Source organism: Euleptes europaea, chromosome 3 (genome assembly GCF_029931775.1).
Source record: "Euleptes europaea isolate rEulEur1 chromosome 3, rEulEur1.hap1, whole genome shotgun sequence".
Lineage (NCBI taxonomy): Eukaryota > Metazoa > Chordata > Lepidosauria > Squamata > Sphaerodactylidae > Euleptes > Euleptes europaea.
In genome coordinates, this window is record NC_079314.1 from 77,898,488 (window position 1) to 77,914,983 (window position 16,496).

Genomic DNA, 16,496 nt, shown 5'->3' on the forward strand with positions numbered 1-16,496 from the left:
TTCGGGATAGAGATAGCCTTGGGAGCTGTAGTGTACAGTCTCCATTTGCTACTTTACAAGGGGAGCACCTCATCTTTACCTGTATTCTGCCTTTGATACAGTTGATCACTAGCTGCTGTTCAGGTCTTTAGTATGTGAGGCAGTTTTCATCTTTTTTTTTTGTCCAAGTATACACAGAAAGTGGTATCAGGACATGAGGAATAAATACTTGCTATGGGAGTGGCAGAGGGTTCAGTACTTTCCTGCATCTTTTAAAATGTCTGTATGAGGGCCCTTGGGAGGGAAGGCAGCACGATATAGCCCAGTCTCATCTGATCTCGCAAGCTAAGCAGGGTCAGTACTTGGAAGGGAGACCTCCAAGGAATACTTTGCCGAGGAAGGCAATGGCAAACCACCTCTGCTTCTCACTCGCCTTGAAAGTCCCTTGTTGGGGTCGCCAGAAGTTGGTTGCGACATGTTGGCACTATACACACACACATGAGGCCCCTTGATGAGATCATCCACAGCTTTTGAGTCAGATGTCACCAGTATGCAGATAACATCTAGCTATATATCTCTGCTGCTGTCTCCAAACTGAGTCGGTGCCTGACCGCCATGGCCAGACTGCTGAGAGACAGAAAACTGAAGCTAAATTCTGATGAGACAGAGGTAATGCTTGTCAGTAAGGTAGTCTGTTCTTGAAGAGGTCACACTGTCCACTTTAGCTCTCTTTGAGAGATACTGTAAATAGCTTAGGGGGTCCTGTTAGACTCTCTTTGTTATTACCAGAACAAATTACTGTGGTGGCTAATAGTGAACTTTTCCAGCTGAATTTAACTCAAAAGGTTTCCCTTTCAATATTACAGTAATACTGAGGCTCAGTAGTTAACAGTGCACTCTTTGCAGGGCTGCCCTTGAAGACTATCTGGAAACTGCAGTTGGTACAGAATGTGGCAGTCCATTTGCTGTCAAAGGCCAACCATTGGGAGCATTTCACTCTCATTTTTCTATCTCTTCACTGGTTGCCAGAGTGTTTCCAAATCTAATTCAGGGGTGCTCAGTCATTCAGCTCTGTGCTGCAGGCACTCCGCTAAAACAGGATATCTGCCTGGCAAGATTGGGAGCTGGGTGCACTCCTACTGGACAGATTCATTCTAGAAAATAATGCTGGGATTCTGCACTGTGATATCTGTTCTTCACTGGCTTCTAGTTTGTGGAAACAATGTAAAGTTTTTATCTTTTGAAGCCCTGAATATTATGTGACCCTGGTATCTGAAGGACTGTTTTCTATGTGAGCTTGCTCCACAGTTAAGATATTCATCAGAGTCCCTTTTCCAAGTGGCTTTTTCAGTTAGACGGCATCTACTAAAAACAGGGCCTTTTCTGTGGCTATGACATTTTTTAGGCTCTTTTTTCTGAAGTCAAAAGCCTTTATTGGCATTAGAATGTAGCATACAAAAGCAATTACAATAAGACCATAACATAATGAGTACATCAAACCTCCATTGGTTTACAGTAAAATCAATTCAAAGGGCTAAGTAGGTTACTTAATTTCACAGTTCTAAGCCAGCCTTATTTGTTACACAAGTGCTCAAGTTCTTTGATTGCAAGCTGTAGAAACCTTGCCACCAATTCAATTTTTATTGGGTCCTGTGCAGTCATAAGAAGGGACACCTTAATTTTGGTAGGTAACCTTTCCTTGTCCACAAATTAGGGGTGTATAAATTGAGATCCACTCCTAGCATAAAGCAAACAGTAAAGTAGGACATGAGGGACTGATTCTATTTCGCCCTTCCCACATGGACAAGCCCTGTCCACATATGAAACATTATTTAATCTTCCATAGAGCAGATGAAAGACCATTAAATCTAGCGAGCATATAAGCTCTTCTCTGTTGGGGATCAGTTAGACACATGAAGTAATATGCCAGGGACTGATTATATGGCCAGGGCTGCCAACATAGAGGGGAGCATCTACTGCTTTTTGGCCGACTTGTATACAGTAGTTGACAAGACTGGCTATACCCCAGATGCATGGACAAATGCTATACTTGTCCTAGTATACAAAAAGGGCAACCAATATAAAAATTAGGCTCTTTTTATATCCCCAAACTTTGGTTCCTAATCTTCCTTCTGGCCTGACCTGGATGGCCCAGACTAGCCTGATCTCGTCGGATCTCAGAAGCTAAGCATGGTCGGCCCTGGTTAGTATTTGGATGGGAGACCACCAAGGAATACCAGGGTTGCTGTACAGAGGAAGGCACTGGCAACCACCTCTGTTAGTCTCTTGCCATGCAAACCCCAAAAGGGGTCGCCAAAAGTCGGCTGTGACTTGACGGCACTTTACACACACAATCTTCCTTCCATGTTTACCCAGTGCTGTAGTTCTTCCAAGTTTTAGTTTGATTACTGTTTCAGTTGCTGCAGCTTTTCATTAGTGTTTTGTGTTTGATATTGTTTTATATTGGGCTTCCCCACCCCCACCCCCGTAAGCTGTCTTGAATGTCACATACCAGAAACATGATATATCAACTTAATAAATAAAATAGTAAATGAAAAGAGTATTTACAAATGTCATTATATCTGAAACACATCAGCATATTATTTGATCATATATTCTGAAAATGCAAATATAATATTTCAAGAAAACATTGTCTACTATGTTTTCAACTTTTGGTATTTATTGTGTATGTCTCATTTGATTTTATGCTTAAGCATTTTCTGATACTTTGTTGTTTTAATTTTATTTACAATTTGCCCAATTTAATTAAATACAATCAAACAATACCACACTGGAAGTGGCAGCAATAAAATTTGGAGAATGCCATACAAAACATTTTCTGATATTTTAGTGTGCCATCTAGCATACTTTATAATAGTGCATAATTCATAATCTTATGCTGGCTTGCTTTTCATCCAAATCAGTTTACTGTGGACTCAGCTGATGGCTCTGTAAAGATCAGCTTTTAGTAGTGTTGCTTTTTCTTCTGTTTAGCAACAAATGCATTGAAAATAGCCACAGGATACAGGGAGCTATGAAAAGCCAGTTTATTGGAAAGCAGGAAACAATCCTTTCACCTAGGTGAAAGAACATATGGATATTCAATAGCAGCTCTATTGTATTGCAACTCCATTAAAAACTAAACTTATTTAGTAGCAAATAATTCATAGTTAAGTAATGAAATAATTTGTAAATTTAAGTAAAAGTTATTATATGACTTTAACTTTTCACTAATGATTTTTGGTAGTTATGTGTTCTGTGGGCTGTTAATATTTATAGTCTTTGAACAGAACAAGGACAAATTATAAACCTTATTTATTGTTTCAGTGACCGAAACATTGGAAAAGTATTTTCTAAATCATCTTCCTTCCTTGATTATGTTCGAAAATCCTTAAAAAAGCTTGAACTTGATGAGTCAAAGGTATGTAGCTGATTGCTCAATATATATATATGTAGCTCATATTTGTAAACTACAGATACATTTTAGTGGATTGTTTGCTAGTGGAGCTGTGATAGTGAAATGAGAAAGTATAAGCGGTTTTATGATTATTGAAAATTTAGATCTACTCACACATTTCTATAGAAGTTACATAGAGTTGAACAATTTTATTTTTTTACCTTATTCTCCTCTCCTCCATTTTATCCTCATAACAACCCTGTGAGGTAAGGTAGGCTGAGAGAGTATGACTGACACAAGGTCACCCAGCAAGTTTCCGAGGCATGAGTGGGGATTCGAACCCAGATCTCCCAGATACTAGTCCTACACTCTTAACCTGTACACCACACTCACTGTCATACTGAATCATTCTGTTGTGTGAAATGTATCTTCATAGCTTTTCCACTTTTTTGACATAAAATAGAGTATCTTGCTACTTGTATTGGCAATATGTGTGTGTGCGTGCTTGTAGGTACTGGCATATTCTTTTAACAAGCTTCCATTTCTAAAGATAATCTATAAAGAGTTATTGTTTTAATCAAGTTTATTTTTACATAGACAGAAGCCCAATGGCTGTGATCTAAAGACCACTTCAGACTGAATGAGCTTGGACGTAAGCCAGTTTAATTTCTGTGGAGAAGCTACTTAAAAATGAGAGCACTAGTTACAAGAAAGCTAAAAGGAACACCTAAGTGGCTAGATAAAACAAAGACTTGCATAGAGTATGTATCAGAAGTAGGAGTGTGCATTAGGAAAAGCTGAGTTGGAAAAAAAATGGCATTTTAAACTGTAGCCAGCAATCCTGATCCCCAAAAATCTGGGATCATCAGCTACAGTAGTAGAAAGGGAAGAAAAACCCTGTTAAAAGGGGGAGAAATGTTTCAGCACATTTGCACCAGGTTCCACAGGGCTTTTAAGTTTAAACCCCTGCCCAAGGCTCCATTATAGCTTAAGGAGAATCCTTCCAGAGCTCTGGGAGGGACTTTTTTTTTTTTTAAGTTAGAGGCACCAAATTTGCAGCATAGCTGCTGATTACTCTCCTTAGAAGAAGCCCCAAGTTTGGGAAAGATTGGGTCAGGGGGTCCAAAGAGGGTGCCCCTATCCATCCTCCATTGCTTTAAATGGGTGAAAAACTGTCTTTTTTTCCTTCAAGGGAAAAGCAAAGAGGCAGTGCCAGTGAGCAATCATAGGCCAATGTCTCCCACCCCAAGAACCAACAAAACCAAGGAATCCAGCAGAAGCCAATATGGCAAAGCCTAACAACCAATGTCAAACCAGAGAATCACAGCACAAAAAAATCAAGCTGGTGGCACTTTTGCTAGCCTGGAAGAACCAAATGCAACATGCAGGTGCCCACCAGAACCCAGATCAACTCTAGCAGTAAAAGCCCAACATAACTATTGTCAAACTACAGAATGCCAGCATTTTTAACTTTTTGAGGTGTTTTTTTTCTTTTTTCACAGTTTGTACTTTCTTCTGCATACATTCTCCGGTTTCTCCATCATGGGCCTGGGTTCTGGTGGATGTTGCATTTGGTTCATTTGGGCTAGCCAAAGTGCCTCCCTACCTTCGGTCTCCACTCCAGAGATTCTCTGGTTTGCCACAGGTTCTGGTGGTCTTGCACTACCTGAGTGGGCCTTGGTTCTAATGGACTTCTACACACTGCAATGGTTTTTTTCTGGGCTTGCAAAAGTTTCCCCCGTGCGCTCAAGATTGCTGTGCATGGCTTCTTGCCCTTGATTGTAAAAAAAGAGAAAAAAAACAAAAAAAATTAAAAATCTTTAAAATGTTATGGACCCCTCTGTTGGAAACTATGGAGGATGGATAGGGGCACCCTCTTTGGGCACCCATAAAATTGGACTCCCTGACCCAATGTCTACCAAACTTGTGGGTTCTTCTAAGAAGAGTCACCAAAAGCTATGTTGAATATTTGGTACTTCTACCTTAAAACAGCCCCTCCCTGAGCCCCAGAAAAATTCCCCATTGGCTATAATGGAGCCAATTTTTTTAAGACTCCTGAAAAAAATAACCATACCAGTATGGCAATTCCAGAATATTTGGGAATCCTGAACATTTTCAGCTCCAGTATACCCGAACCTGAATTTTTCCTGATTTTTTTTTTGCAATACTATAATCAGAAGTAGAGGGGTGGATCCTACCCCTATCCTACCACTCCATTGTAAAGCCTTCTTTTTAGTTATTTTTATTATTTATTTAAACATTTATACCTTGCTTTTCCTCTTGGTTTTATAGCCTCAGGAGCCTCCTTCCAACCTAAGTGGCTCTTCTATTGGAGTAATAGCCACAAGTTGGAGGGAAGATCTTCAGAAAATGGTCAGATCCACTCAGAAGATGCCAGCAAACTTTAGTAAAGTAATTGAGAATATAAAGGGCAAGTTGACATTTAAAAAAATGAGAAAGTGAAGAAGGCTACCAAGTTTACTCAAATGGAGTAAATAGAACTGTCCCAGATAAACAAAGTTTAAGGTAGGCTGTTAAAGAATTAGAGGGGGGAAAAATAAGATACAGTAAATAAATGAATAAAGTAAGGCTTCACATGGATGCTTGGGGACAATTTGATTTCCAAGCTACAAAAGGAGCACACAAGGAAAGCAGACAATTTAGAAGAAAGTGACCTTTTTGGCATGTGTTCTTTTGAGGAAGTGACAGTTGCCTTTAGGTGGGTACCTGATTAACAAACTGCATCTGCTACTGTCCCTGCAGCTGGGATAGAGTTATACATGGAGCCACCAATTACTTTGATCAAATAGTTCTGTGTATGCAGAGTCTGCCTCATTTATTTCAATGTCAGGGAACACCCAATCATCTGGGAACATTTGCACAATTAATGAACCAGAAAAAGGTTTGTGGATTGTAATTATGCCATTTGTATTGATGAAAGCTCTTAAACATGCAGTCCAATCTGTGCCTGTTTACTCATATGTAAGTTTTGCCTTGTTCAGTGGGGCCTATTCCAAAGTAACTGTGCGCTTTAGTCTGGAGTTTTTTGGGGTTTTTTGTTTGTTCAAGGTAAAGTTTGCCCATTTTTTTATTAACTGGAAAATGGGTTACCTCCATTTTAAGCAGAAACAAGCAGTAAGAACATTTACCAGCCAACTGCAAAAAGGCAGATACAGTTCAGCTGTCAAAATAGGATTATACAAAGTTAATGATGATAGCTGTATAAAACATGTATATTAATGCTGTGTTTAAAGGATAACTGTACTTTAAATATAAACCAACGTACACTTTGCATGATGACAGTGCCAAATTCCAATTTAATCTGACAAGGAGTTTTAACAGCTGTAAAGTCTACAAGAATCACCTGACAAACTACAGACTGCTTTTTAGAATAAGCAAATAGAAAATCCCCTGCATCGTCAAGGTGTTGGAGGAGAAGGAAAACGTCTCTGGCAGATAAAGCATACAGAGTCAAATATGGGATTTTGTTTCAGGCATTTCATTACTGTCACAGCAAGTCAATTTTTCTCCAAGCTCTTTTCTGTGAGCATTGCACTGCCAGACTGTGATCAAGATATTCAGAAATATTGGTGTTCCAAAGATGTCAGAATTTAGGAAGAAAAGAGTCTCCTTAAGTGGTTGCAGGACTACTAGAAGCCTTCCTTTCCTTGGATTACCAGCATGTATTCTGCTTTTTTTTTTTTTAGTTTCTTTAAGAAGATCTTCATTGGGGAAGGGCTGTGGCTCAGTGGTAGAGCCTCTGCTTGGTATGCAGAAGGTCCCAGATTCAATCCCCGGCATCTCCAGTTAAAGGAACTAGGCAAGTAGGTGATGTGAAAGACATCTACCTGAGACCCTGGAGAGCCACTGCTGGTCTGAGTAGACAATACTGACTTTGATGGACCAAGGGTCTAATTCAGTATAAAGCAGCTTCATGTGTTCAAAATACAATGTCATCAGTATAAAGGAGTTTCGATATCTGGCTGTACAAACATCTATACATACATTTTCACAACCCTTACTCTTCTCTCTAAGACCTTCATCCTCTTTTTAGGACCAGCTCTGTATTCATTCAAGGGGGCAATGTCCCACCAGCTGCCCTTTTTTGTCTGTTGTTTGTGGATTAACCTGAATGTGTGTCTGCTGCTTATCTGTTGCTGGTTGGTGACAGCTGCCTCTCCTTCATATTTCACAGCATTTAGCACTGGAAATGCTAGTGTGCATCCACTAAGCGTGCTGGCTGTGTAAAGTGTAAATCTGCCCTTAGCCATCAGAATCCTTTTATAGAGAGAACAAAAATTAAAACTCAGGGCTCTGAAGCTCATTACTGCCTCATCAAACCATTTTCTTGATAGAAGTTTATAATATTCCTTATATGCAGTGAAATAGTTCTGCAGAAATGTAATTCCAAAGGAACTTGACTTGTTACAAGATGTCTGACACAGTCAACCAATTTGAAGGCTAAACTATTTTGTCTGTTGCTTGTGGATGTGTGTCTGCTGCTTATCTGTTGCTGGTTGGACCTACCTTTTTAACATGCCAAGATTTTTTTTGAAAGCTAATTTCTTTGGTTAGAACATTGCCAGAAGATATAAGACCCTTACAGTACATTCCTGTGCAGAATTGCCCCAAACTGAGTCTTCTGAAGTTAATGGATCAGACTCAAGTATCTCTATATAAAGTTGCACTATCATCAGAATGGAATCCCCCACCCTCTTTTTGACTAGCCAGACCAATCATGTGCTTGTTTACTTGGAAGTAACTAAACCCAGAAAGTTTTGTTCTCAAGTAAGCATGCATAAAGTTGCAGCCTGGAGCTTTTTATTAGCAAAAATTATTAATATTATGAGTAGAAGAGAAATTAAGTACAAAACTGAGGGAGAAAACTAACTGGCTGGAAGTTGGAGGAAGTTCTGAAAGTGAACAACTCACAGACCTCATCATTTCCAGAATCAACTTTCACCACCCAGTACAGGGTGGGTTCTAGTGATGTTAGGGGGAGGGGTATGGTGAAGTCTTAGGCAGGAAAAAAATTAATCTAGTTCCTCAATTCTTGGGCTGGCTCCTAGATCCAAAGAAGATTTGTCAAGACATGGATTGGCCCAAGATCACTTACTGAGTTTCATGGCTAAGTAAAAATTTAAGCTCTGGTATCCCAAGGCATTGCCTGAGTCTCTAACCATTGAGCCACATGTGCTTGGAGCCTAACATTGAGAATAACACATCATGCAGACTTTATGATGGTTTTGGAACATAAGTAGGATTCTGTGTCTCAATCCCAGCAGCCTAAATATTAGCCACACTTTTAGAGTTCTACCTTAAATGGGAAGTGGCTTCAGCGTAATTCCTTAGTGGATATGAAAAGTTCTGTAATCTAGGAAAATTGCTTAGATTCTCCATTTTATCTTCTGTACATTTTTATAGTGTGATTCCAAACACGTTTACTGAGTAGTATGTCTCACTGCCATGCTTTTAGTATCCTTCTGTATCTAGAGAAACCATAGGTTAGCTAAGGAATGAACAATTTTTGAAGTAAACACATTTGCACTGGAAAGTCATTACCATAACTTAGAAAAATATTGATTGTAAAATGAAATGTGTTAGTTTTGAAGTATTTTTTGAATTAGAGAAAAATAATTTCAGCATTTGCCTCAGGTAGGTTTTAATTGCTGTCATCAATTTTCTTGCTGTTGCAGATTTCAGACTGCCTCATAATGGAGTACTTTGAAAAATACAAGCACAGAATGAATGAGCTGGAAGCTTTTAATATGGTAAAAATTACAGTAACAAGAAGAGTTTGTGTTAGGCCACAGTTGGACCAAGTTAAACTTCTATGAAGGGGTGGATCAGTTTGTGTTGAGATATATTCTCAACAGAAAGAAAAGAAAGCTGAATTCAGAGCACACACACTTCCAGAATTATATGAGGTGTCAGGAAAATAATAAAGTGAACATATGGCGTTCAAGCATAATAAATGTTGGAGGAAATTTCAGGTTCCTTTTGAACCCATATAGATCTCTGTACATTTATTTTGCCAGTGTTCTTTTTAATACCTTATGTTGTTAGTTCCCTTTTAACAAGATTTCTGCCACTTGCAATGTGTATTACATGCTGAGTTGTACCTCAAAGCTGCCGAGTAATAGACTCCTATTATAGAATGCCTATTGCATTCCCCAGGCTTTGATCTTTATTGCCCTGATTTTCTGAAGATTTCCAATAGAGTAGAACTGGCAAGGACTGGTTCATCGTCATGTCTTCAGTACAGTCCCACATGGGGACTGCGTTGGTGCAGGCCATCCGCGGAGAACAGACTTCTGAGTTTCCAAAAACTTTAGTGTCTTTGAAGAGTCCCCCTCCCTACCATCTTGAGCTGAGAGCTGGACTCCTTTCCCACCCAAATGGTCACATGATGGAGGCAGGGAGAACGCTCCTCCCTCAGTTCTCTCTTTGCCACCATGGAGAGAGGAGATCTTCTTTGAGAACTTCATTCACAGCATCTAGAATTTTTCACAAACTCTTCCAGAACTTGGTGATTTTAGTATGTTATTGTCTAAGAAGTACCAGCAATGTGGGTCGAAGATGACACAGAATGATGAGCAAAGTGAGTGTTTACTCTGTCTGGTGGAAGGCTACATTATGGATACTTGTCAAGTGTAACATTTGTCCATGCCCAAAGCCAGGCACGAGAAGGAGACCTTAAGGAGACTCTGAGAGAATCTCTCAAGGCAATCGAAAAACCTTTTGAAAAGTCCCACAATAGATCATGCACACCATCTGTGGTGTCGGTGCCGGCTGCACTCTCTAAGCCCCCCCCACCTTGGATCTGATGCCAGTGGCACAAAGGGCAGCCTCAGAGCCACCCACTAAAAGGCCAAAAGGAAGGCTAAACACACTTTGACAGACTCTCCTCATTGAAGTCATCTTGCCGACAAAAGCCTTCTTCACTGTGGCATCCGTTGCCAATCTCTCCTTGATGGCAGCTATCTGTCTGTGCTCAACATCGATCATCAACTTCACCTTAGTGCTGAGTCTCCCCAACATTGAATGTCACAGTCTCCTCAGTGTCAAACACTGATGCCTCCACGACATCGAAGCCCAATTGATTCATGTTGTCGGAGCTCACCTCCAACTTGGCATCAAGGCTCAGTTTCATCTTAGTGTCACAGCCTGGCATCACCTCAACATCAGCAGTCTTCTAGTCATCAGAATCCAGAAAGACAGAGGAGTCACTTAGAGTGCCCTAGAATGCCATTGCTATTGATAGAGAGGTACGCTTCTCCCCAGTGCACAGAAAGCGATGTCTACAAGGTTTCCCTTCCATCAATGATACCGCAGAGGCAAGAGGAAGCAGGCTTACCAAGTGCTTTCCCTCCTAGGGTACCCCACAATGGCCACCCTCTCAGGCTCCTTGGGGATATTACTGATTCAGTTCTGGATAGAATAAGAAAAAAAAAACAAGGTAATGGCTAAGTCCCTAGGGACTACATCCCATAGCCCATTCTTTTAAACAAAGTTATTTCCCTAGACATTCACAACAATTTCAATATGGTAGATGCTATAGATATCACCAGCCCCAGCAACAATTTCAGCACTGCTTCTGCCAGCTTTAGGCCCCTCAAAAACAGGGGAAATGTTTGCACCACAGACAAAAGGCAGACAGGGTGCACAATTCCCCAGATATCAACCAGCAAGGGGTAAATTGGTGGTATGACTAGTTTACAGTTATTAGGAAACAGTTTACAGTTCCCTAATAAGTTGGCTTATTTCAGTTACCCATGACCATTGGTAAAGTTTGGTTAGTAAAGTTCAGCTATCACTTACAGTTCAAATCAAAGCCTAAATGTTTCTTTCCTCCCTCTCCAACACATTCTCCTCGGCTTTGCTATCTGTGGCGATTTCTGCATTAATCTTCTGGCGACAAGGGTGGGGGAGTTAAGTGCCCTACTCTGTGATACCCCCTTTACCAAGTTCCATCCTGACAAGGTAGTTCTTTGCCCAAGAATGGGGTTTAGACCAAAAGTGGTTTCCCATTTCCATATGACCTGCGACATTGCCTTACCAACCTTTTCCCTCAAATCCTAAAACAACAGCAGAGCAAACACTATACACACTGGACATTGGAAGGGCATTATTGTTTTATTTGCAGTGCACAAGTGCCTTCAGACAAGACAATAACCTTCAGAGGTCTCAAGAAAGGCAAAGCAGCATTGTCACAGACCATCTCTAGGTGGGTGGTCTTCGCAATAAGATTGTCTTATGTCAACACTAAGGAGTGTCTCCTCCCAGTCAAAGCTCATTCCACCATTGGTCAAGCCTCATCAGTTGTGTTCCTTGCTAGGATCAATCTGTGGGGCAAATCATGGCCAACTTCTTCCACATTACTGAGGCATTGCTCTGTCAACATGGACTCCAGGAGTGAAGCAACTGTTGGGAGAGCAGTTTTATGATCACTTTTCCATTGAGCAGCTCACACCCCACCTCCTTGGTAAGCGAGCTTGCTACTCTCCCATGTGGGACTGCAGTGAAGACACAACAATGAAAACAGAGTTGTATTTACCTGTAACCATTGTTAACTGAGTGTCTTCTGTGCCGTCATTCATCCTCCCTCCTTTCCCTGCTGTGGGTTTATAACTTTTTTTCAGACCAATGCTCCATGGTGGCAATTGGAGAACTGAGGGAGAAGCACTCTCCCCCACCTCCATCATGTGACTGTTTGGGTGGGGAAGAAAGCCAGCCCAGCTCTAGAGGGATGGGAGGGGGAATGCTCCGAAGATAGTGAAGCTTCTGTAAACTAAGAAGTCTGTCCTCTGCAGCTGGCCTGCACCTGTGCAGTCTCCATTTGAGACTGCACAGAAGACACTTGATGAACAACAGTTACAGGTAAGTGCAACTCTGTTTTTTTCTCAAGAATCTGACCCACTTCCTTAATTATTATTTTTTTGAGAAAAACAACTGAAGAGTGTCTGCTCAGTAATACAGGATCAGTGCCAAGAGCTGCTCTGGAAACCTATCTTGAGACAAATGATATAGCTAATAGATACTTGGTAACTTGATTTGCCTCACAAATTCACTCTTACCAAATGATTCTAAAAGAATATTAGGCTTACCCTGTCGCGAGGGGACTTCTCCCCGGGCTATGGGAGGGTCTCTGCCCTGGAGGATGTTGGGGCTGAGACAGTCTCTTCCGCCTCAGACCAGTCCGAGGGGGAGTCAGAGCTCGACTCTCCCTCAGACGTCGCCAGGGTGCCGCAGGACACACCTTGCAGGCAGCCTCTGGCTTCTCTCCTCCCCGGCAGTCAGACTTCTCTGGCCTTATATACTCTCCAGGCCAGAGAAGTTCCTCCCCCAACTCCGCCCCTAGCCCTCCCCCCCGGAAGTCCATATAAGGGCCGGAAGAGGCCCCCTCCCAGCCCCGAGATGCCGGGCGTGGTCTGCGTCTGTTCCCGGCCCTGGCTTGCCCACACATCAGCTGGGGCGTGGGGAAGGACGCTACAGCCGACGCCCCGCCGGCAGCGGGGCCGGGCCACGCCCGCGGCAACTCTTGCGGGTCGGTGGTGTGCTGCTCCCACAGCGGCGGCAGTCGGGTTTTCTCCTTCCCGTCCGGCTCTCCGGGCCGCTGGAGAGAGAGACAGACCCGTCGGATCGGCCCTGGAGGGAATGGGGGTGAGTGAGGGGGCCAAGCCCAGGCCCAGGAGATGGGGGTGGGAGCCTCTCCCAGGACATACCCATTAAAAATCGAAGCTTGGATCCTGACAACCCTTCTGCCAGTGTAAAATAAAGATTGTAGTTCTTTGTGACCCTCAAAAAAGCATGGGACACATGTAGACAAAAACACAGACTGAGTCTGTAGTAAAGAGGGGAATTGGACAATATTGCCCATGTACCCACTTGTGCCAGCAGGAAGTCCACTGCAAGTAATGAGATATTTAAAATAAAATAAATTTGCATTTCCTATCATTTGTCTTTTCAAGTAAACTTTGCTTTTTTCAGCTAAATTAAACATTTTTAAAAAAGGATTTGGGATAGTGGGCTGCTTTTTATCATTTTCCAATGGCAAAGTACATTTCTTTAATTAGACCTAATAGGTGTTTAAACCTTTCTTTTAGTTGAAAGTTGTTCTGGGACCTTGTATAGAGACGTTGATACTGCTAGATCGTCTGTGCTATCTCAAAGAACAGGTAATTCTTGGATATGTGATACTATAGAGTGGGGTGATGTGGGTGGATAAATCATGAGTGTATACTGTAAATTGTTCACTCAGTAACAGATAAAAAAATTTTTTTAGTTTAGTTTAGGTTTTTTTAAAAAAAAAAAAGATTATACATATTTGCCAAAGTTTTAACATGTTCAATCTATCACTCCAAACATTGCTCAGCAGATGTTTTTACTTTGGGCAAATCTGCTGCAGTAAAGTTTTTATGTTCTTTTAATTGCCTGGTAAATTACTAGTAATAAAGAAAGTGCATAGCCCCAACTGATATTTTAATTGTTAATACTTGAAGTGCTAGACAATCTTTACTTTGTGCTGACTACTGTTTTCACACTTACAACTCATTTCATATGCTGTCAGTTCTGAATTGTGTTTAAAGGTGTTATTGGTAATCTTGATACCATAATATGCCTGTTTTGTTCAATGCAAAAAATCATTTTGTCTGAGCAATGGACTTAGCCAGTTAACACAATTGTTTGTTTGTTTTGGTACACTTGAGCTGACTGTGCCTTTCTCAGGTATATATTCCTGAAGACAAATATTGCCCAGGATGAATCATCAAGTAAGATTTTGGAGTGAGTTTTCATCCCCTTTTCCGGGCTGAAATTGACATTTGTTTTGCAGCCTTTTTCATAATAAACACATTGAAGTGAATTGCTTTTTTGAACTATTAACATTTTTGCCTGAAGAGTTCACATTTTTTTTCCTGAAAGGAAAGAAAAATCCTTTACTCTGTGTAAAGTCAAATTAGAACAAATGATGTATTACAAAGTATGTTTTTTTTGTTTTTTCTAGATAATCTATTCAAATAGTATTTTTTTTTCAAATGCCAACTATCTTTAAATTGAGAATCTTAAACTGAATGAGCCCCTTTCCGCAAGTGCAAGGTCTTGCTCACTGACAAAGCAGGACTTGTGATTGTTTTATCTCCCCCCCCCCCCAAGATTTCAAGGGTGGAGTATTAAGCGGAGCAGGAGAGAAAGGATAAGTCAAAAGTCTCATTGCACATGGAGAGCTTACTTTACAATTGTCTGAATTGTGCCCAGGAATTTTCAGGATTTCCAAGAGGGAAAGAACAAGTTCATCTGCATTTGTCTTTGTTATCTGAACTACTGAAAATGTATCCCCTAGAATTCTTGCCTTTATAATAGGTTTTATAGCATTTCTGATGCTGGTGTATCCCAACACATTTTAGGCCCCAGAACACAAATGACCCTTTCCACGGTGTTAACACTATATAAGCAGAACTAAAGAATATCCCGTTTTTGTTGCCTTTTCCCAAAAGGCAGGTGTTACCTCACCTACCTAATGATAGAGTCAGCCCTGCCAGCATCACAAGATTGAAGATGAGATATTTTTTAAAAAATATCTGGAAAGGTAATGGAAGGTAATGGCTACCTAACATACATTAGACGTTCTACTAATTTGTTACTGGGGCAGCATATGCAGCATACACTACTAACAAAGAGTAACTGCTCATGTCAGTCCAAAACCACAAAGAAGAATAGGTGAGGCAGGGTAGGGAAAAGGGGTTCTTCCCTCCTTTTGATAGCTGGTGGGTTGCTGGGGTAGTGCTTAGAAACTGGTGAAACAAGAGTTCTCCATATGGAATAAGCAACAGGGATCATGAGCATTTTTACAGGTTTTTTTAAAGCCTTTATATTTCAAATACAATCGTTGGCCAGTAGAGTGAGACTGAAAAATAGTTGTTTTTCATTTTTATATATATATAAGTGCAGAATGTTGGGGCATTTTTAAATTACAAAATATGAACATGCTGCAGTTTCAGAGATTTTGGGTCAAATGCTTTTTGATGTATTCTGTTTGTGTATCATTTTATAGGACAACCTTGCCTGGTCTGGACTGGTGAAGTTATTTGATCCCATAAAATCCCCCAGATGCTATGCAGTTGTGGCTATGAAGAAACAGACATTTCACACACAACCAAATTGCTAGCAAAACTCTGAACTGATGCTGCTGCTCTTTTTTTTTTTTTTACATTCTGTTCAGTTTTACGAGTATTAAGCTTTCCATTGATACCTTAAGTTAAAAACTGTTCAGTGTGTTTTATGAGTCACAGTAAATGAATCAGAAAAATAAAACACAAACTGTCACACCTGACATTTTACCTTCTTCTTAGGTGGATAACTTGACTGGGTTTCATGACTTCCTCATCCAAAGCAGGCAAACTTACAAGGCAGTCCGAATAAAAATTACACCCATTGAATCCTGGCTGTGACTAGCCCAGTCTGATCAGATCTTGGCTACTAAGCAGGGTTGACCATAGTTAGTGCTTGGATATTAAAGCATTGCGGAAATCCAGGCTTGCTACGCAGAGGCAGGGAATAGCAAACCACCCCTGTCTCTTGCCTTGAAAACCGCACAGGGCTGTTGTAAGTCACACTTTTCCACTGCCAAGTCAACTGAAATCAGTGGGCTTAGGAAGGTGTAACTGCATAGGATGGTGCCATCTTTTAACCTCTTGGGCGGCTAATCACAGCCATCTCATCTGTCTTGTCAACACTAAACAGATTGGAGCCAGCGTCTAATTTAGCCTGCTGCAGAAGGATTTTATTTTTCAATCGGCAATGCTGATTTGTGAAGAGAAATCAGGAGTGAGCTGTGACTTTTATTCTCCTCAGCATAGGAGCCTGTGCTGGGCCGCAAGGGACCAGAGGCGCACAGTAGTGGATACTTGAGAAAGGGATGGTAGGCTGGCAAAGCTTCAGTCACACATTATGTTACTCCCTCTTTGTTTTTTGTCTCTGTACAGCTGCTCAGTACTGTCTTGGGTCAGTGGCATAGTAAGTGCACAGTTGTTGTTTGTATCCAGCCTTTGTCAACCTCTCCTGCCTCATAGGGTTGTTGTGAGGATACTATGAGTGTCGCGCTGAGTTTCTCGGAAGAAGG

At 41.1% G+C, this 16,496-nt stretch overlaps 1 protein-coding gene across 1 annotated transcript in view; it reads left to right on the plus strand.

Moving 5' to 3' along the window:
* METTL25 (methyltransferase like 25) overlaps window positions 1–15,576 on the plus strand; it is a 57,678-nt gene extending 42,102 nt beyond the window's left edge. The window contains exons 9-12 of the mRNA XM_056846746.1: window positions 3,307–3,400; window positions 9,073–9,147; window positions 13,483–13,554; window positions 15,429–15,576. Coding sequence (XP_056702724.1) covers window positions 3,307–3,400; window positions 9,073–9,147; window positions 13,483–13,554; window positions 15,429–15,542 — 355 coding nt within the window. The 3' untranslated portion in view covers window positions 15,543–15,576. The remainder of the gene's footprint in view (window positions 1–3,306; window positions 3,401–9,072; window positions 9,148–13,482; window positions 13,555–15,428) is intronic.
* The last annotated feature ends 920 nt before the right edge of the window (window positions 15,577–16,496 follow it).